The 22,969-nt window shown below is 40.6% G+C and overlaps 1 protein-coding gene across 4 annotated transcripts in view; it reads right to left on the bottom strand.

Annotated features, from left to right (window-relative positions):
- Positions 1–284: 284 nt before the first annotated feature.
- Positions 285–22,969, bottom strand: part of KDM1B (lysine (K)-specific demethylase 1B) — a 50,293-nt gene continuing 27,608 nt past the window's right edge. For 2 of the 4 annotated variants that reach the window (XM_008568471.1, XM_008568470.1), the window contains exons 10-21: positions 21,641–21,817; positions 21,202–21,276; positions 18,834–18,971; positions 17,748–17,919; positions 14,586–14,713; positions 13,190–13,321; positions 12,509–12,583; positions 8,718–8,834; positions 7,891–8,016; positions 6,655–6,777; positions 4,934–5,086; positions 285–2,156 (exon numbers count right to left, since the gene is read on the bottom strand). In XM_008568471.1, the coding sequence (XP_008566693.1) occupies positions 2,073–2,156; positions 4,934–5,086; positions 6,655–6,777; positions 7,891–8,016; positions 8,718–8,834; positions 12,509–12,583; positions 13,190–13,321; positions 14,586–14,713; positions 17,748–17,919; positions 18,834–18,971; positions 21,202–21,276; positions 21,641–21,817 (1,500 nt within the window). In that variant the 3' untranslated portion in view covers positions 285–2,072. The remainder of the gene's footprint in view (positions 2,157–4,933; positions 5,087–6,654; positions 6,778–7,890; positions 8,017–8,717; positions 8,835–12,508; positions 12,584–13,189; positions 13,322–14,585; positions 14,714–17,747; positions 17,920–18,833; positions 18,972–21,201; positions 21,277–21,640; positions 21,818–22,969) is intronic. The other 2 variants (XM_008568472.1, XM_008568473.1) reach the window with 2 other exon arrangements.

The following is a 22,969-nucleotide window of genomic DNA, read 5'->3' as shown; positions in this document are numbered from 1 at the left end:
CTGATTATTTTTGAAGTGATTTCACTAAACTATCAATTAATCAAGTTTAGCAGTTTATCTTTTGACCATTTACTGTGAAGGGATTAAGGAGTAATTTCTGTGACCTAAAAGGTACAAAAGAGTGTTATTGGCTGGTTAAAGAGTTCAGATCCCCGTACTGGCTATCCAAAAATAAAAAATATAAAGAGGGTTTGGAGGTGAAGGGATAGAGTTCGTGTGGGTGAAAGTTCTTGGTGATGATACACCCATTTAATAGAGTGTGTTCATCACTACAGTACACAAAGTGCATTTGAAAAACAAGTTGTTTTTATTAAGCAGTTTTATACAACCAGCTGTGATCTGCAGTTAAAACACTAAATTTTTGTATTCACTGCTACCCAATTACAAAATCTTCGAACAATGAAAAACTAACAAAAAAAGTACCATGGTTCCTTAAAGAACAAAATCAAATGAAGTATGTAACTTGAGACAGGAAATTTTTTTTTAAATACACACTTACCATACTTCACGTAGGTTTTCCCCTACTTGTAGCACAGTACAAGTTTAAGTGCCCAGAAACTAAAATAATTTACTGTGAACCATTTCAAACTTACATTTTGTATTTATCACTTAACATGCTGAACATTTTAATACATAACATTTTACAGTAGAATACTTCCCAGTCAGTACCAATGAATCAGCAGAAAACCTAAATATCAACATTTTTCTATGTTAACTTTGCAATATACAGCTCTTGGCTTTCTTTTGCAAAATACTTTAATAGGGAGGGGATGTTTGTATCTATAAACTCTGAAGATCACTGCACATTCTTTCCATAAGATATTCTTTCTGCTTATAAGCCGAAATTTAAAAATTTTTTAAAATACCTAATATTTTGAAAGGTGGCTTTAAAGTCAATTTTTAGTTCTTTGTAAGCAGATCAATATAATTGAAAGAGTCCTGTAAAATGAAGTTTCTTGGCAAAAGAGGTATCCTGAAACCAATGTTTATTTTTAAATGACATATTAAACAATTTTTTGTTCATAAGTAAAAAGGAAAAACAGCCTTTTGCCATGTTCTCAGGCTTTGAAGATATGGCTATAAAATGTGTAATATTTATTAGGATAGCTCACATTTTTCTGTAGTTTTCCAGTGGACCTGCCTGTGGAACACTGTAAACATAATTATGCAAAAAAATATTTCTAGAGATTAACAGTTGTTTTAAAAAGAAGTGGGGAGGGGCTTTTATTAAATTCTGATGAGATCTTTTTGCTAGCGGTTGCTAAAACGGTATATTTAAAGTGTGCTACCCAACCCAAATTTGGCTTTAAGAAAAATAGCTATATTCTACCTATAGTGTGAAGACCACACTATCTGTACGGCGTTTTTAGCGACAACACCTACACTGTTTAAGGGAATGAAAATTTTGCTGTTTTGCCAATGAATGCACAAATTTAAAATATTTTATCACAAAAGATACCTGAATTTCAACTTCTTTTGACCACCCAATAGGAAGAAATATGTACAATATGAAATAGTCTAGAAGCTTCATTTTACCTTCAACGGGAGTTTGTGCTGTATCTATAAAGAGAGTTCTAAATTTAAATAAAAGCTCAATATTGGAGCTATTTAGAAATATAAGGCTCATTGGTACAGATACTGATAAGTTGTCACAGAAGAAAAACACATGGCTTTATCTTTTTTTTAATGATTCCTGCTTGACTTAGTTTTCCAATGTATAAAAACTTATCAGCCAAACAATGTCAAATCTGAAGAGAACCTCCAACTACGAATCATATCCAAGGTCTCAATTTAAGATTATATTCTGCCTTATTCTGAAATACAGACTTCTAGTACGCGTTGGACCTGTAGAAAATGCAATTAAATATAAGTGCTTTTAAGGATTTTGGGGGTCAGTGCTTTCAGAGTGGTGAAATGAATTTAAGTTATATCACCTTAGAAACATTTCTATTTTGCTATATCCAGAGAGCTATTTCCCCCGCCCCCCCCCCCTTATAAAACTGAGGTTTGACATGTGTTTCAAGCTTTCCCACTTGGGGTACAGAAGAAAGCTGGGTCCAGACAAATTCTTTTTAAAATGCTGCAATCTTGCTTGCTTCTCGAACACCACTCAAATATGCCCCTGTAACAGTCTGTGGGAAATGTCTGTTTGTTGCCTGTAAAAAAATAAAATAACAATTTAAGATCATGCATAAAGAATTCAGATGATTCAGGGAATTCAAGCTTAAACTTTATCTGGACCCCTCCTAAAATAAAGATTGGTGCCATTCCTGTGTGGTCACACTAACGCTGCTCACCCATCACAGCACTGGAACTTTTCTACTTATCTTGCCATGCTTTGCCAAATTCATTCATTCTACCATGTGTCAGCATTTCTGCAAAGTACTGTGTGGCATTCATTAAAATATTAAATATATATGCCAGGTACTGGAGTTAACGATGAAAAAGATTAATCAGACAAGTAGTCTAGCTGGTAGAATCAGTGATAAGTGAAACAAGTAGGAAAAATGTTATCAATTCATCCACAGATGGAGTTTTGCTAGATGGATGGAACAAGAGGGTAGAGAGTTGAGTTATTCAAAGGATAAACCAGGGACCTCAAGTTCAACAAAAAGAGAAAAGACAAAAGAGGAGGGCTGTTGGTATGGGAGGAAGTAAAGAGTGTCCATGATAGAATCTCACTTTCAAGGTGTAGTTGTAATGGGAACAGAATAAACAAACCAAAAATAGGTGGCTTGAATTAGCAACCGTTAAGTAATAATGACAAGGTTTGAGATGCGGCTATGGGAAAGGGTAGCTGAAGTGGAGTTGAACAAGGAGAAGGGTAGGAAATAAGGTAAAGTTGAAGTCACCTGAACTGATGGTTGGGGCAGAAGGGAAAAACATCTAGGTGCCAAAGACTAATGAATGGGGTATGACCAGGTCGGTAGGAATACAACTACTAGTAGGGAGAGAGTGGCAACGACAAGCCTCAGAGAAAGGGTTTTAGAAGAAGGTGAAGTAATAATCCTATCAAAGCAGCACAGGTTCTAAACCCTGCTCATGCCTTAAGGTGCACTGGCCTGAAACAGCCCTCTCTTGGAAGCCGCTGACAGTCGTTGCCTGGGGTACAGCTATGCTCTTCCCACAGCGTTGGCTCTTCACGGGCCAAGGAGTAATCTGGTTTTACAAAGGCATTCTTTTGTAATCACTCAAAAATCAGAGATTTTTGGAAAAAAAGTTTGTTTTTTGGGGAAAAAAAACTATTTTAGATGAAACTAGGAGATGTATGTAACCCCAAGCTATAATATATGAGGGTACTTCAAAAATCAGAAATATTTTTCCATGAACTTTTTGTGTTTTGGGGGGGGCAGCTGGCTGGTACTGGGATCCGAACTCTTGACTTTGGTGTCACAAGGCAGTGCTCTAACCAATGGAGCTAAACAGCCACCCCTCCATGAACTTTCTCAAGTACCCTAGTAGAAAGTGTAGACACAGATGAAAGAGTGGTAACTGAAAATTCACTTTAAGTTTGGGGCGGAGTTGGGGGTATTAACGACAAAAAGCAAACCAATTCACCCCAAAGAATCCTTACAAAAGTCTCAGCCACTGGACACTGCATGAGGAACCATGGAGGCACTGGTTGGCATGGGGTGAAAACAGGACTTGTTTAAAGTCCATGAAGAGCAGTTAGGTCCCTCAGCATATTCCCCACTCTGCCCACTGCAGTCCTTCAAAGATTTGACTCAGCAGGAGTAAGGTGCCAAACAAAAGGGGGATTAAGTCTTCACAACTCACAATGAGGCTTCTGGCCCCTACATTGCCAGGAGCAGAGATTCCACCACATTAAGAGAAATTAAATGCTCCCAGATAGACACTGATGCTGGAGGATCCTACCACCAGTGTTGAGCTTGCTGAGCTTTCAAGTGGTATTTTAAAAAGTGCCTCACTCAAATCTGAGCTGACAGTCAAGGATTGCGCATTTGGACACAGCAGGCACAGACTACAGCACACGAAACAGGAACTCTGAGGAAACTAGGCAGGGAGGGAACTGAAAACAAATCACAAAATTCTAATCACCTTAGTTAGGAAACAAGTTACGAAGCAAGAAGAGGGTGGTGCTACCGAAAAAGGAATATTCTGAGACCAAGGAACACGTCAATATTTTAAAAGTCAATTCAAAGATTGGAAAATTTTTTAAAATCTCGCCAAAAGTAGAATAAAAAGAGATGAATAATAGGAAGAGAAAAATCAGATGCCAATCCAAGAGTTCCAAGATATGGAATAAAAGATCTAGAAATAAAGAAAAAACTGGAGAAAAATGATAAGAAAATTGAAGAACATTTATTTCTAGATTATAAGGACTGAAAAAAGGCACAGAAAGGATCAAAACGAAAACATTTTTCAACAGAAGTAAATCAAGAAAGAAGAAAGGGATCTTGGAAATAAATGCCCAATGCTGGAAAGTGGTTTAAAAAAAAAAAAAGGAGACCCAGAGGACAGCTTTGCAGTAATCTCTAAAACGAGCCTGTGTGGCCTGGAGCAGACGGAAAGGACCCCAAGAAGAAGGGGCTTCAGAAACTAGAACTAACAGGCCAGCTCAGAGAGATTCAACTGTGAATTAGAGACGACTGAAGGGCAGGGGAGACCTGGGGAGAGCTACCAAAAGAATTAAGCTAATGACCAAAGGGGCCATTATGACTGCCAAGAAAACAGCGGATAAGAGAGGAACCAATGAACAACTTGGCTCGGCAGGAACCACACTCATGTAGCCACATAATAGAAACAGATACCAATTCAGTTAAAAGTGTGAAATAACCATGCTGAGAGACTGCTGCAAAGACTAAACAGGCTAACACCTTAACCTGGTACGAAGTCAGTAGATAATGTCTACCTAACGTTAAGACATGAATATAAACGTTATTTTAAAATATGAAGTAATTAAGATACATACCTCGCCAGCGAAAAAGATGGTTCCTTGTATTTCTTCAGCAATGATATCGTAGGCCTCACCACTTCCACCTGTCTTTACAAAACTGTATGCCATCTGGATCCATGGGTCTGTGCTCCACCGAGTGACAAAATATTTTGTGGGATCTGGGACCTCCTGTGTCCAATAGAAAAGAATTTTGAAATAAGATCAAGAGGACATGGCGCAACCCAAATCATAAATACACATTTCTCCCTCCCTTTAGGACCTGAGTTCACTGTTGTAGCACTCTGAAAACAGCAAGTCTCAGTATGTTCCTCTTACCCTCTTTGAACACTACCCAGGCCCCATAGCTGTATCTCCTGCCCCACCCACGCACAATTCCCTCACTTCTATAATTTGTCCTATGCCAGGGACACTCTCTCCCCACCTACCAGGGGCCACCACCAAAGGCTAAGAGCCTGGGCCTTCCCTTTTCCATTGCCTGGCATGTGCTGGAAAGATGGTAGAAATGGAGTCTCTGGCCCAGAGTAGAAAAGGGAAGGGTGGAGTCCTAGAATCACAAGTTGGAATTCCCAACAGGCTTCTCCATGAAAGAGTGATTCAAGGATATGTTTCACATTCACTAAATTCAAAATAATTTTGTCAGCAGGCCTCTGACTAGCATCACCGTGAAACATATTTCTATGGAAACTGTGTGCTAAGTTCCAAATGCCTAATTTAAAAACAAACTTTAAGACAGAAACCCAAGCTAAGGCCTACTGTGTGATACAATCACATCACTAGTTAGACCCTCTCCTATGAAATTAGCAATATATCTGGATACCTTCCACATCCAGTTTATGCAACTTTTGAGTCGTTGCACTTCTATTTCTGCTCATTTATTTGAAAAGGACATAAACCATGGCCATTTACAAATCTAGAAATTGCGAGATTTAGTAAATTGGCAAATATAAAGTACATTGAGCTCCTAGAAGAAAAGTTAGAAGAGACTATCTGCCTATGTAGGATACGAGAAAATGCTGGACAATGTCCCTCTGTAATAGGAAAGTTGTAGTCAAAGCTTTTAGGGTTTAAGTAAATACAGAGTCTGTAGAAAATGCTGAGCCTTTTACATTCTTAGAAACAAAAGGGATGTGTGTATGAGGAGAAAAAAGGAAGACAATTGTTTAAAAGGAGGTACAGGCCACTGTTATGGGCTGTACTATGTCCCCCCAATTCCTAAGCTGAAGTCCTAAACTCCAATATCTCAGAATGGGACAGTATTTGGAGACAGGGCTTTTATGGATAATTAAGTAAAAATGGGCTCATTAGTGTGGGCCCTAATCCAATCTGACTAGTGTCCTTGTAAGAAAAGATAAGGACACACACAGAGGGAAGACCATGTGAGGACACAGTGAGAAGACGGCCACCCACAAGCCAAGGAGAGAGGCCCCAGAGGAAACCAACCCAGCTGACACCTTGATCACAGACTTCCAACCTCCAGAACTCTGAGAATAAACGTCTGTGTCTAAGCCCCCCAGCATGTGGTATTTTATATGGCGCCCCCAGCACACCAGCAACCAGCCCGTCATGGGGTACTTCGGTGGAAAGGAGGAAAGCAGGAGAAGGCACAGGGCCCACAGCCTGGATTCCCTCCATCCCCAGCATTGCCGTTGGCTGTGGGTTGCAGACCCCCGCTGAAGAGCTCGTGAAGGTACCAGCAAGCACATCTTTCTCCTTGAAAAGAGAAGTGCTTCTCTGACCTGCTCCTTGAAGAGCTCCCGGAGCGTGGCCATGCACTGCTGCAGCACCTGCTTGTCCTCCAGGCTCCTGACAGACGCCACAGCCTCCCCAGCAACCACGGACATCAGCACGCTGTGCTTCTTCTGCAGACACGAACGGGGAAAGCAGTTCACGCTTTTGGTTTCTGATACAAAAATCTCTGTAAGGCTTGGTTCCCAAACAGATATGGGCCTCATTCTCATTAATTAAATTTCATTATTTCCAAAAGACCCTTATCCTCACTCCCACTGCCAGCCCATTTTCCTCACAAACACGCATTATCCAGCCATCCACTGTATGGTTCCCTGCTGAAACCAAACGCTCAGGAAGTAATGGGGGTATCAAATCCACGGTTCCCTTGACTGTTCTCTTATAAAAACTTGTTTCAGGGCCGGCCCGGTGGCACACTCGGTAGAGTGCAGCACTTGGGAGCGCGATGGCGCTCCCACCGAGGGTTCGGATCCCATATAGAGACCGGTCCACTCACTGGTTGAGCGCAGTGCGGGCACGACACCGAGGGTTGCGATCCCGTTACCGGTCACGAAAAAAGACAAAAAGGAAAAAAAAAAAAAACTTGTTTCAGAAGAAATAGGAGATTGGGAAGGGAAATCTGCAGATAAAATAATGGGGGGGGGGACCCTTCTCCAATGGTAAAGAAATTCTGCCCCCAGCTCCCATGTGAAGCCTTTTTAACACAAAGTTTCTCAGAACTAAAAGCTGCATTTCTTTCATGTCGCAGCAATAGCATGACCACAAAAACACCACAACTTTCAAGTCCCAGCCACGTGCTCCTTTCTTCTCCCACCTCTCACATCCACACACACCAAGACCCTCCTTCACCTGGACCAATCACACCCCACCCTTTGCAGCTCACTAGAGGACCCTTACAGAGGAAGTTTCAAGCATCACTCCCTCAGTGTGCTGGTGCCAGCTTTCCCTACGAGAAACCCCCTTACCTGCCTGCAATAACCCAGTCTCCACAAGCGACCAACTCACGACCCAGGGAACAACACTCGCCATTCAAGAAAATATGGCAAATACTGGGGTTCCTTTCCTGCAGGAAAATGCCTCAGTCTAAACATCCTCCCAGAATATAAACACACATCGAGAGTCTCGACAACATTCATGAGTTCCTGGGCTTGACCCATGAGTGATTACCAAACCAAATTCCAAACTTTAAGAAGGGAATTCAAACCACATGTCCCAAATGGTTTTACCTGGGGATCCATGTCGTAGAACACAGCAAAAAGCCCTCGCTTGCTGGCACAAGGAGGAACGTGACCAAAAAAGTCAGCCCCTTGAACTTTACCATCCCAAAATCTATAAGGAAACTGCAAGGCAATCTGGAAAGCAAGAGAAAGAGGGTCAAGTGTTTCTTGAATCAAAACCACAGGCAATCTGTAAGAAGCAACCTGTAGCTCCACTCTAAAACCAACCAACCATGTTCAAAAGAACAAGGCAGAACACTCCTCTTTCCATCTCCTCTTGTTCTTTCTTTGTGAGCTTCTTGTTTTTATGCCATTCAGTTTCATATTCCCACAGACACAAGTGGGACCCAGTGACAACCTACAGGCTAATCTGAAGCTTTATGCAAAGCATTCCTGACACCTAGTCTTGGAGCACAGGTCCACAAGTTAAATGCTTACTATTCACAGGTCTGCCAATATCTACCACAGCACAGGCAGATTCAGCTGATGAAGATTTTAAAGGCAGAGGAAGTAAATCACTGTCCTCATTGGGGTCAATGAGTGGAGGGTAGACAAGGAAAGCAGAAAAAAACAAGAATTGTTCATACCAAATTCAAATTCTGTGAATAACAAGATTCGTTCTCCTGAAGTCAAAACTCACAGACCTCAGCCAACTCTCCTCCTTTTGTTTTGAGAATATCCTTTTATATTCTTCATGAACAATTATTCAAATGAAAATCAAATCTGTGAATTTTACTTGGATTCAAAAATTACCCACTACTTCCCCATATCAGAGATTAGCTCCTACCATCTGACATTAATCTCTCTAGTTCAGCAGCTAAAGTAACTGAAGTCACCTTTTCAATGATGCCTGCTCCTAAGCTGTTGATAGCCTTCATCTTCTTCTCTGACAATGGTGGATTAAACTGAATGGCACCTTTCTGTAGTAAGGCCAGTGGTACAGTGACTAATACCTGTGGGAAATAATGAACAATTAACACACACACACACACACACACACACACACACACAGCAACTGAACCTAACACCGCAACTACTCAGTAGGTTTATTTCCAGGAAAATCTCAACACCTGAAGAACACTCCTCTCTACTGTCAGTCATGAGACTGTCAACTTTCCATGTTGTTATATGATAAGAACAAGGGCCGCCATGTACAATCGTGCAGGTTGTTCACTGCACAATGGTGGCTGGCTGAGCAGACGTAGCATCCACATGGAGAAATTTGCATTAAGGTTCTTAAAGCTAACAATAACCCCAGGTAAGAAGAGTGAGCAGATCCCAATCCTGAAAAGCAGTGCTATAGGAGGAAAAAGTCCTTAAATATGGAGTCAGGAAAACTTTGTGTATCATTCCTGATACATTCTACCCCGCCACTCATCTCTGCCAAACATCTATAAAATGAAGGTAATACCTGCCCTACTAACCTCAAAGGATTGGGTTAATGCTTAAAAGTAAAGCTTACAAGATACATCAATATGCTTCATAAATGGTAAAGTACATCATAAACATCAGGGATTATTACAATCGTGTAAAGCCACATGAATCTTTTTTTTGAAGAACAAAGCAATTTATCGCAGGGTCTCAAATGGGTCTAAAGAATCATTTAGATGGGCTGAAAAAACAGATGCTAAGTTGAGCCTTCAAAAATGACTCTCAAAGCCACATCACAAAAGCAGGCCATCAAAGAGAGGTGCTGACTTGCTGTACAATCAGAAAAATTCTGGCACAGAACCATGTCACCACTGCTACAGTCAGGAAGCCATTACTATTGCTGCCAGCTCCAGAATCATGCCACACATAGAACAACCTTTACCAGCAAAATTGGTATCTTGTGCCCTGCCTCTTGACTCCCTTGTAGTTAATGATTGGACCTTGGGACATTTTCTATCCCTGCTGTAGAGAAACCAAACACCTCGACCACTGTGCTTGTCAGCAGAAGGAGCAGAAGTGAAGCAGACACCACACCTTCCAAATCTCATGAAGATGCATCAAAATGCTGGGGCCTAATTCTCATTTAGAACCTCAGCTGCAGTCCGGCAAGGGGGGGAGGGAGGGGGGGAGAGAGAGAGAGAGAGAGAGAGAGTGTGTGTGTGTGTGTGTGTGTGTGTGCGCGCGCTTGCGCACGTGCACACGCGCTGACTTTCCAACATCTGCAGTACAGGATGACACATTAGGATGGGAATGGAATGGAAGTTGAACACCAAGTACCATAACTATGCTAGCTCTCATCAAAGACTCTGTATATTTGGCTTAACCCCCAATTCCAGGATCATAGGAAGCTCAGAGTTCTTCCTGTGAAGAACTATTTTCTGCCACATGAAAATTTTATTAAATATAAAACATGTTCTCTGGGGCCGGCCTGGTGGCGCACTGCTGTAGTGCGCCGCTTGGGAAGTGCGGTGGCGCTCCCACCGAGGGTTCGGATCCCACATACAGACCGGCCGCTCACTGGCTGAGCGAGGGTTGCGATCCCGTGGCCGGTCCCGGTCCGGTACGGGCGCGACACTGAGGGTTGCGATCCGTTGCTGGTCACGAAAAAAAGACAAAAAGGAGAAAAAAAATAAAATAAAATAAAAAATAAATAAATAAATATGGGCCGGCCCGGTGGTGCACTGCTACAGTGCGCCGCTTGGGAAGCGCGGCGGCGCTCCCGCCGAGGGTTCGGATCCCACATACAGACCGGTTCCCACTCACTGGCTGAGCGAGGTGCAGGGAGCAACACCGAGGGTTGCGATCCCGTTGCCGGTCCCGGGCCGGTACGGGCGCGACACTGAGGGTTGCGATCCATTGCCGGTCATGAAAAAAGACAAAAAGGAAAAAATAAAATAAAATAAAATAAATAAAACATGTTCTCTATCCTCAAGAACTTTACAGTCATTTATAGATAATAAGCTACCGTGAGACCAAAACAAAAAAGCTAAACCAACAACAAAAAACAATTACCTAGTTGATTAAATATTAATTACTGCAAGAAAATAAACAAAATCTAGATGTTCTCCTAATGACAAAAAATGCTTCCAAAAGCACAGAACTGGGCTGGCCAGTTAGCTCAATTGGTTAGAGCACAGCCTTGTAATTCCAAGGTCAAGGGTTCAGATCCCCATACTGGCCAGCTGCCAAAAAAAAAAGCACAGAACTTGAGTAAACAAATAGGCAAATTATATAAACATGCCCTAGTAAGGAACTGGAGCCAGATCTCAGTGGAAGCAGCCTAGATTGAGTTACAGTTGGTCAAAGGTTTATGGGTTTATCATGTTGGCATGGAAATCTTTCACTCACAAGTTTGAGGAAACTTCCAAAACAAACTGTGATGCATGCTAGCTACATAAAAATAAAAATACTTGCTTTAAACATTTCAAAGCACAACCTGAAGTTGTGCACTAATTTCTCTGGAAGGCCAGAATACAAAGACAGAAGGGCACATGTGCCTGGCCAGGGTCAGGCAGGGTGTGACCAAGCAGGAGAACTAGGGTGTTGTCCTAGACGCCCAGAGGCAGAGTCACAGGATACCAGAGGCTGAACCGTCAGCTGACTTGCAATTTTGAAAGGGGGTATTTTAAAAAATGTTTACCACTAGGAAGAGCCTTAGCTATTAGGGGCTTACACTGTAGCCCAGTGGTTCTCAACCATGGCTGCACACCGGAATCACTTGAGAAGCTCTAAAAACATGACCTGACCAATTCAATGAGAATCACTGTAGGGTGGGGCTTTCAATCTTTCTAGGCACCCTCCAGGAGACTCTAACACGCAGCCTGGATTGAGAACCAATGCTAGTCCAAAGTCTCCCAGCTAGCTTATGGCAGGAATAATATTAGGAAACCCCTCCCCACCCCAACTCATCCTCTAGACCCCGTCTTTCCCAGGTGACATGCAATCCTTTATTTCTGTATGAATATCAAGGACTATGAAACAGGTTTTAGAAAACTGAAGAAAGCTAACGAGAAACTAGTGATAGTTCAATATTTTTGATAATAACTTCAAACATAAATAAACTTATGAGGTTTATTAAGTTCCCTCTACCTTAAGTGAGTGCTATAACACTAGAGAAATCTCAGTGTGATTTCAGGTATTAAATACAGTAGTACCTTGCACTGTCCACCTACTAACACTGTTTCCAAAAATATTTAAGTTATAAAAAGTACTTCTGACAGTTTCAAGATGAAAACAGAACTTCTTGAACTGAAGAAACACTGCATGATAAAAAGCAAACTTAGAAAGCACAGCATTATAGTAAAATAGATTTCTTTAATGCAGGACTTCTCAGAGCGTTTAATATATTCCTATTTAACCCTAAAAGTGGAGTGTAGTTACCATACTTCCCAAACTTATTTGGCCAAGGAAATTTCTTTTCTGGTTCAACTCTCAGGACTAATGTACACAGAACCCACTTCAAGGAACACTATTCAGAATTCTATCTGCCATGAAGCAACATAAGGTTAGATCAATTAAATCAGATTTGTACATATACACACAATTAAGTGAAGATATGTAACTGTCAGAAACCCAACAAGGCACCAGACTGCCAAAGGCAAAGCACTTGGTGGAAAGAGTGCTCTTCCTTCTCCCCAGGCCCCCAGCAGCAAGCAGCTCTACCCTCGTGGAACCCTAGTGCAACCCTAGAGCTTACCTTTTGTGCAGAATACCCTGCACCATCCGTGGTGGTAACCTGTACTTCATCTCCAGAATAATCAATACTCTGCACCTGCTCAAGAAAAAAAAAATCACACAAAAAAATTAGGGATGGAACCAACTAATCCAGAATCCTTTCCTATTCTTGTGTTACATGAGTTTACATCTCCAAGGCTACAGGGAGTCATTTCTTGGCATTCAGAGATCTAAACAGTAAGAGTTGAACTCCAGAGATTAAAATCCATAAACACTATATCAGAATATGGAAAATATAACACAGTGTAAAGTGAATATATATATATATATATATATATATATATAATAATAATAATCATCTCTGATTACAACAATGTACAATACAAATGTACTGGGACAAAGACTTGAAAGAAATATTTTAAAGTGAAAATAACTCCACTGGGTTAGGGAAATTGTGAACAACTTGAATGTCTTATTGTTTATGAAAATGCACACTGGGCCACTATTGTTTCCAAACAGCAGCAGCTCCTAACTGATACAGATCATGCTACTGATCACAGCCTACGACTATCACAAAAGTACCTGTAGGCACTGGCTGAACGTCAAAGCAAACACCGGCCTTCTGAGGAACCCATGTGCCCCACACATCACATGCGCCCCAAACAAGGCAAGGCCAGAGCCTCCCACCACTGTCGATACTCACTGGAGATCTGAGCCGAATGTCTAGCCCTTCAGCCAATTTTTCAATTATTACAGAGTACCCAGGAGTTAGGAGAGTGTGGTCACCAGCAAACTGGGCAAAGAATTCATTGTGGTCCCAGGAGCGAGCAGACACCTGCGAAACAACAAGAGAGGTTGGGGACATAGTGTAAGTCCTTGAGCCTGCGCCGGAGGGCCAATAAAAGAGCTCCAGGTAGGAACAGCCACCCAAAGCAGGAGGCGGGGACGTGGGGAACAGTCCAATCCAGGCAGATACCACTGTCAGCGGGAAGGAAGTCTCCCAGTAATGCGCACAATAGTTATGTTACAACAAGAGATCTATATGTCTTGATAAAAATAAAAGGAGATTTTATATATTGACAACTTTGGCAAAGGAGAATTCTGTGAGGGTAAAACCGCATTTGATAAACTCCATACATAAATATGCCAACTATGTCTTCAACATGGAACCTCTACAGAGGTTGAAACCCAACAGGATCATGGAAAACTGAATGATTCCAACCACAATACAGAATTGAATAGAAATGGGGAGATCCCGAAGAGAACAAGTTAAATCATTTATGGGGTTTCTACTCAAAATACAGACTACTGGAGTACAGTCAGCCCTCTGTATCCATGTGTTCTGCATCTGTGGATTCAACCTACCACGGAATAAAAATACTCAGGAAAAAAAAAATGGATAGTTGCGTCTGTACTGAACATGTACAGACTCCTTTCCTTGTTATTATTCCCTAAACAATGCAGTATAGCAACTATTTACATAGCATTTACATTGTATTAGGTATTGTGAGTAATCTAGAGACGATTTAAAGTGTACAGGAGGATGTGTGTAGGTTATATGCAAATACTGTGCTATTTGATATCAGAGACTCAAGCATCCTGGTATCCCAGGGGGTCCTGGAATCAATCCTCCCAAGGATACTGAGGGACAACTGTATTAAGTTCACAGTTGGTTAAACGACTTAGGCAAGCTTAAATTTATTTTAACAAGGTAAACAGACCAGAACTGCAAGGAGACTATGTTTTGGTTTCTTGAGAGCAGTGTTTTTAGACTCTGCAGTTCCAGAGAAATGACTCAGCGGCCTCTGCCAGGGCAAGCAAAGAAGCACGGTCACAGGAAAAGCTCCCACCACCTGATCCAGCCCGCCAGCCTCCTTTCTCAGGTTTTACAAACTGAGCTTCTTCACAGACAATACTGAAGAAGGGTTTCTCTTGCTTTTAATAAAATGTTAAAATCACCGTGGGGTTGAAATTCTCTGTAGTGGTGGTTTTCAAACCTTTATCCAAGCCAGCCCTAATTCAATATTCAGATGTACAAAATACACACAATACCCCAAAACAGTTATGTTCGAAGCATGTTTCACGAAACGCAGTCGCACCTGGTGGAGGCTGCTGCCACAGGCATATTCCAGGTTGCTGAGATGGAACTGAAGCACCTGCCCTTCCAGCTCACTGAACTGGATACCAGATTCCTTAATAAAGGCCTTGTAGATTTCCTCTATCTTTTCTGCAACGGGAATGGATCAAAGCAGAAAAAAACACCTTTAACATCATTCTCCAACTCCTTATCCTCTGCTTTCAACCTCCTTCACCCAGCAAAACCTAAACCTTCCAATGTCTTTTCTCAAGTAAATTCAGGAGAAAAAGAATGTCTTGATAAGGTTGATTTCTCTCAGGAAGTAAAAGTTTAGCTCAACTTGAAACAAAGCTATGTAGGTTCTCTACCTGCAAAAATGTTTCATTTCTGCTTCGGTTGAGAAATTGTTTCCTCTTTTGCTCAAGATACAGAAAAAGTAGCCCTGCACATATATGTACACACACACACACACACACACACACACACAAGATTACCATTCCCCTTCTGGCCCCACTGCTATCACCTTAAAGTCAAGCTCTTTTAACATCCCACCTCAACTAAGAGACCTATAACAGTCACTATGGACTATATAGTCTCTCCCAAACAAGCATATTCCACTGTGGACTTTCATCATGTCAGCCCCTCTGCCTTAGTATCTTCAATTACTGGTTCCTTGTTTTTTTTTTTTTTCCTTTTTGTCTTTTTTCATGACCGGCAGCAGATCGCAACCCTCAGTGTTGCACCCGTACTGGACCAGGACCGGCAACGGGATCGCAACCCTCGCTGTTGCGCCCGCACCTTGCTCAGCCAGTGAGCGGCCGGTCTGTATGTGGGATCCGAACCCTCGGCGGGAGCACCACCACGCTCCCAAGCGGCGCACTGTAGCAGTGCGCCACCGGGCTGGCCCACTGGTTCCTTGTTGCCTGTGTAATAAATTCCAAAAGCCACAGTCAAGCAAGCCTAGCACATTTTAGCCTGACCAAAAGTAGTGACGACTACTGCCCACTTACGGGACCTGCTATGCTCCTGCTGAGTCTTCTCCTGGTGAATTCCAACCCTGCAGGCTTTACTACTCCCCTCACCCTCACAGGAATGCCCCCCCCCCAATCCCATCCATCCTTTACAGCCCAGCACCAAATGGCCACTGCAAGCTTCCAGAATCTCTCCCTGTTACCAGTCCCAGAGCTTACCTATCCCATTCAACTGGAACTTATAACTATACAGACACAGATCTCTGAGATCATTCTGATTATTATCTCAGATTCCTTTTTGGCAGGCTGGAGGGTGGGAAGGTTCTAGCTCATGTCTAATTATAAGCATCTCAGGACAGGTTACTTTTCATAACCTTTCCAGTGATGACAACCATCCAACACAGACATCACAGACTCCAAGGTTCTGTAAAGTATAGTGCATTTACCTAACTAGAAACAGAACTATCAGTTACCCTTTTTTTCAGGGTGGGGGACAGCTCAAGGTTCTCATTAAAACTTTCAATTCTTACACTAGAGTGTAACATAGGGATGTCCAAGAACATATGGATCTATGCTTTGGGGCATATGGGTTTTTGCCCCCAGACCCCTGGGTTTTGTACCACTTGCAGTATGTAGAACTCCCACTCCTGCCTCCTGATGTGGAGTTTCTACTTTCCTGTCGGCTTTGTGGAGTGAGAAAAACCAAGATTGCTAGAACAGTCATTAAGTATAAACAGACTGACAGAAACCTTAATGTGATTTTTACATAAATAATATTTAAAAATGAAACCTAGCCTCTAAGTATTTATATTTTATTTTTTTCAGCTTTGCGCCAATTAGGTGAGCTCTCAGAGAGCTGAGATACTACTAATGGGCAGGATGTAACTATAAGCTCATATGGAGATGTGTGTGCTATCATTAAAGCTTTTTAATAAAATATTAAACAACTAATTATATTACAACTAATACTATGTAATATTAATACAACTAGTTACACAGTAAGTATTGCTGAGCTTCCCTTAACTTTTTTCAAGTAAGGCCAAGGCAAAGCAGTATCATTCAACTTTTTTATTTGGTGATTCTGAAAGAAGTATAAAGAAAACCTCAGCCAGCAATGACCACGCAGGTGCAACATGAACCCAATTCTGAGGATATCCTGCAAGTCAGCCTAGTAACTGTACCCAACTCCAGAAAACTTAACAACTCACCAACTGGTCTGGACACAATGATATTTGATTAAATGATCCCTGTTGGCCAGAGTATATTTCAGAGAATGTTCTGTTATGTATGGCTTGTCAGTCAACACCTATTAAGGGTGATCAGAGTGGGGGTCTCTTAGAGGTGGTGGGTTGAGGAAGTTGAGGGAGAGGGGAAGGAAAAAAAGAAGACATGGATAGTTCCTGCTATTGAGAAGTTTACCCTAAACAGAAATGAAGTGTATATCAGCCTGAAGAATTGAGAACCTTTGCAATGAAACATACAGTTGAAGGAAATTAACATCTTGCAAATTCAGTTCAAATGTTTGCAGTTCAAGAAACTCCGACATGCCTCCAAGAACTACAAGTGAATACGTTCAGGTCACAAAACTGTAGGTTGCATAAATATCCATTTGAGAAGCAATACTAGTAAAATCTCAGCTGTACCCTTGTGGAAATGAGTCAACACAAGCAGTCAAGTTTTCTAAAGACTTGTGGTTAATATCACCCATTTAAGTACTAATGCCAAAAGATTTCAAATTAAAATTCTCAGATTATTATACACATTTTTGCATTCTTAAACAAATTATACTGAAAAACCTTTACCTACTGCCCACAAAGAGGAAAAGAAAAGAAATCCTGACATACAGAAACGCTTATCCAGAAAAGACATTATGGGAGATGCTTTATTCACATAGGGCTTACCACATTTCCGTGTAAGTAAGCTTCTCTGGGAAATTTACCATTAAACATTTAGATAATTTGGTAAAACACCAGCTATAGTGTAAAGTAAGGTTTGTGTGTGTGCGCACACACCACAAGCATCTAAGGGACCCTAGGAAAGTTCTGTTCCCCTCTGAGGAATGGTCTGGAGAATTCGCCAGTCCAGAAGGAACGCTCATGAGGACCATCCCTAACGCAGACATCCAACCTCGTGAATGCAGGAGACTGCGACTAATCAAGCTTAGGTTAGCATGAAACTAAGATGGAACAATCAGAACACCATTCTCCCCATACCTCCTAAAGGGACATCTTGGAGCTGAGTCTTATCCTTCCTCCACTCAGAGACAACATCCAAGAGAGCATTAAAATGAAAATCCATGCGCTTGTCAATAGTGGGGTCAGTTATTCTTCCACCTTCCTGAATTAAGTCACATCTTTCTCCAAATTTATGCATGCTGATGCCAAGCTTCAAAATAATAAGAATAAGAAGGTGAAAATTTTCCCTGGAAAAAATACTTACAGGTTCTCAGCTGAAATTAGACAGAGCTCTCATGGAGAAAAGGGTCTAAGTAACTCCCCCCAAAAAAGTTAAATATGCTTAATGGGGAATGGCAGAAAAATCAGGCAGTGGAAAAGGATGAGATTGACGAGAGCTTATTTCGTGAGAAAATGAGGGTGACACCAACAGCTTCTATGCCATGCACTTTGTAATTTTTGGCTAGTGTTTCCGATGCTGGGCATTGCCTTGTCCTGGCTCTAACATATCTCCTCTCTGGACCCTCACATAAATGAACACACAAACATACAAACACTCACAGCAGAAGTGGAAATTGAACTGTCAATAAATGTTTCAGAAAAAGCCTTGGGCCTACCTGCTCTTTAAAGAAACTAGGTAAGGTTGCCAGATAAAAGACAGGATGCCAAGTTAAATCAGACTTTCAGAAAAAATAACATATACTTTTAAAGTATAAGTACGTTCCAAATGTTGCATGCAAAATATTCCATGTAATATTTGGGACATACTTGTACTCAAAAACAAAACAAAACAAAAAAAAAAAAAACCCTTCTTTATCTGACAGTCAAATTTAGCTAAGAATTCTATACTTTTATTTGCTAAATCTAGCAACCCTAAAATTATGAGCTAATCAAGTGGTCTGCAAAAAACACACAAATAAAAGATCTTAGAAAAAGGAAAAATATTCCTTAAGTCGTCTAGTTCCACCTTCTTAAAAAGGGAGAAGAGCAACTGTTCCTATTTTACAGAGAGGGTAGGGGGTTGTTATGTGTTATCTACTTCAGAAGCATATTAATACTATGCACAAGCAAACTGAGACAATTTTTCTTTCCTTTATCTACAGTACAAGTCTTAAAGACACTCACTTGCTCACACATTAGCGCTACAGGGTTGTTAATACAGCCATTGACAATCTGGGCTCCTCTTCCCACTGTGACACCTTTAAAAGATTTATCATCCCATACTCGGCCTCCAATTCTGTCTTTGGCTTCTAGGACAGTCACCTAAAAAGACAATAAGGGAAGCTAACTAGGATAGAATAGTAATATCAGACACAGTATTATAAAAATGTAGACTGACACTGTTAAACAACCTCTATGTTTAGTTAACTTATACTTCTACAGAAACAACTGCAAAAAGCAGGCAGTGTAAACAGAAGCCAAAGCAGATGTTCAAAACAAACAATCTAAATTCTAGTGAGGAATAACTTGGTGATCTGTTAGAGGAATCCCTCAAACTGTTCTCTCTCAAATTAGATAATGAACTAGCCTATGAGATGTACTTTGAAAGCTTTTATGAAACAATATACCATAAATTAAGAAGCACAATTAGGGCTGGCCAGTTAGCTCAGTTGGTCAGAGCGTGGTGTTACCACACCATGTCAAGGGTTCGGATCCCCATACCAGCCAGACGCCAAAAAAATACATAAACAAAAAGGAAATATCTACCCATGTGGCAAAATTCCTTTAGCACTGCAAATAAGCCTTAACTTCTCTAAGACATGACCATTATTTTTTTAAAAACTTATACTCTGTATAAGTATGACCTCATGGGCTTGACCTATCCTAACCAGGCTGGTCCCACGCCCAGACTATTTTATCCCTTCCAAATTTCTAATGCCGATGGCATTAGAGGAGGAGCTGCTCTTGGATGGACAGGCAGTGTCTCACTTGCAGCCCTGGGATTCCGTGGGTTGCATTAACTGAAAATGTGAGTCTTATTTACTGCAAGGCCCGTCATTTCATTTCTGGATCCCTAAGCCCTACTTCGAATTACTCAAGAAGACGTTTCCCCAAGTTAACCATCTCTCAGGTTACTCAGAGGAATCTATTTTCTCACCATGAAGGGGATGGACAGTTTCCTGGGTGTCTCCCTCATCACTTGGGGAAGAGTAAGAGGAAAGTAATAGGGGTTCTCTAAATGTTCATTCTCAGACCTAAATTCTTCACTTTCTCTAACTACAACTACCCTCCCCACCCTGGTTCTCTGACTTCAATTTAGCAAAGAACCAACTGTTTCTAGTTTCTTTCTTGTATAAGAGGAAGTCTGAACATTAAAGATAGCCTCCCTAGACTTTGAATATTAATAATATTCCCTGTAATATAATCTGTAGGCTTCCCAAGTAAAACACAAACAAAGACATTGGCCCTAATATCTAATGCTAAAATAATCAATTAAAACACTTTCCAGCTAATACCACAAAAAGATATTTCAAAATGCAAGCACAATTCCTATAAATCCAACTCATATTTTTCCATTTTGCCAGAATATAATGTAATCCAAGACATGGGTCTTCCATCCAACCAAGAGGAAAATCCCTCCTAGGCGTACCTATTGAAAACTTCTCTCATCTATGAAAATCTTCCCACAGTGAAAACAGTATTAAAAAGGAATTGTCACTTCTTTTAACTAGATAGAGAGTAGTGAGAAGACTAATTCAATTCTACCACGTTAATTTACACTTTCGTTTCACTGAAAACCAAAGTCCTCGCAAAATAAGTTTTCAAAGAGGAGAAATGTGTCAGACCTAACAAATCACAGAATTCTAGGGAATGGTTAATTTGAATGAATTTAATGGAAAGCAGATACTGAATGACACAAACTTTTTTGTGTCATAGTCTCTATTTGGGGTAATTTTGAACTGGAATAAAGCAACAGTCTGGCAAAAGTATGTTGCCTTATCCTACCTTTCGGATGCTGGCTGCCTTAAATATATACAGTAAGTCATATAATTCTATCTCAACCAATGGATTAACTAACTCGGTCTTGCTTCCAAAAGCAAAGGTTTTTGTTTTCCAGCATAAGATTCAAGATTCAAAGGGCGTCTTTGATTTGCATAAGAAAATCTGCATAGTTCAGAAACCTCCATACAAGAAAAATGGTGGATTTCCATGCTGCTGTTTGTTTTCTCAAACTACTGCAGAAACAAGGACTTTTTCCCATAATCTGTCGTCTGTCAAGAACTTCAGCTTTAACACCAAGTTAGAATTTCTTCTGACTTGCTCATTAGAGTCTAATACTCTCTCCAAAGCTGTGGGAATTTCTATTTGTTCTATCTTTCTTTTATAAGATCATTTTCAAATGTTGTGACTTTTCTAGGATCTAGTGTAAAGATACAATGTACTTATTTAGCGTTCTTCACCAGAATTAGAAACTGGTTTCTAAGTCTTAGAAAATGTGGACTGGAGGAGCAGTTAACCATCCATTTCCAAGTAGGTGTCCCAAAAATCTTACCTTAATTCCAAAGTTATGCAGTTGCCTAGCAGCTGCTAATCCTGCTGGACCAGCCCCAACAACGATGACCGATTTCTTAAAAATAAAAAGAGAAAAGAAACAAAACTCCAATTAGAGCACTGATAACAATGAACTGTTTTAGTTGTTCTGGAAGGTACTAACTCCCTAGCTATGTTAGTTCACATACATTTCTTTGATGTCCTTAGAAAGTTATTTTCCGAAAGAATATGGTGGTACTTGTCTTAAGTAATCCTTTCCTTTTTTCCCACACTCTGGGGAAGCAGTGCTGGATACTCTACTCTGGGGAGAAACACATATTCTACCAAAGTCTTGCTTCTCGAAGTTTTATAGCGATAATGTGACATTTATTAGCATTGTTAACAGCAATACACTAGCATTTACCATGAGCGAAGTTAACGTTACAGCTGCGGTCACCTACATTGTGGTAGTCTTTAGGAAGAAGATACTGGTCAGCTCCCACGCTAAGAACTCCTGTGTTGATGAGACCTTTTCTTGTCATAAAATAAAGTATCCTCTCCACTTCCTGAACACATCGAATACGCACGAGACCCCGGACAATGATGTGAGGGACACATTTCTGAGGAGTAAGAGCTTCCTGTGTTTGGAAATGAAACCAAACTGTTAAAAAAAAACAAAACTCAACGAATTCAAACAACTCAATAGCAAGAAAACAAATAACCCAATTAAAAGACGAGCAAAGAACCTGAACAGAAGACACATAAATGGTGAATAGGTATATGAAAAAATGCTCAACATCACTATCATCGGGGAAATGCAAATTAAAACTACAAGATGTCACCTCGCACCTATTAGAAAAGCTAATTATCAAAAAGATAAAAGGTAACAAGTACTGGAGAGGAAAGGGGACCCTTGCACACTGTTGGTAGAAATGTAAATTAGTACAACCACTATGGAAAACAGTATGGAGTTTCCTCTAAAAATTAAAAATAGAACTACCATATGATCTGGCAATTGCACTACTGGTATATACCCAAAGGAGATGAAACCAGCGTGTAGGAGATCTCTGTACTCCCATGTTCAGTGCAGCACTACTCACAATAGCCAAGATATGGAATCAACTTGTGTCCATCAATGGATAAATGGAAAAAGAAAATGTGCTATATATATATACATGGAATACTATTCATCCATAAAAAAGAAAGTCTGTCATTTGTGACAACATGGATGAACCACATGCCTTCACTTACACACAGAATCTAAAATAGTTGAACTCACAGAATCAGAGTAGAATCAGGGTGGCCAGGGGCTAAAGGGGTTGGGACATTATGGGGGAGATGTTAGTCAATGGACACAAAATATCAATCAGACAGAAGAAATAATTCCAATAGACCTACTGTACAACATGGTGACTATAGTTAATAACAGTGTATTGTATACTTCAAAATCGTTAAGAGTAGATTTTATTTCCACAAAAAAATGGTATGTCAGGTAATGCATGTTAATTAGCTCAATTTGGCCATTCCACAAGGTATACGTATTTCAGAACATCATATTGTACACCATAAATGTATATAATTTTTGTCAATTTAAAAAACTAACTTAAAAAATCTCTTGGTTTCTCAGAGTAAAACATAAAATTGAACATATGACCTGGCAATTCCCCCCCAGGTATATATCCCCCTAAAATTGAAAACAAGTATTCCAACAAAATGTTCATAACAGCAGTATTCAAAAAGCCAAAACATGGAAACAACTCAAATGTTCATCAGTGGATGAATGGATAAAC

Source organism: Galeopterus variegatus, unplaced genomic scaffold (assembly GCF_000696425.1).
Source record: "Galeopterus variegatus unplaced genomic scaffold, G_variegatus-3.0.2 Scaffold412, whole genome shotgun sequence".
Taxonomy (NCBI): Eukaryota; Metazoa; Chordata; class Mammalia; order Dermoptera; family Cynocephalidae; genus Galeopterus; species Galeopterus variegatus.
This window is presented reverse-complemented; position numbering and strand designations above follow the sequence as displayed.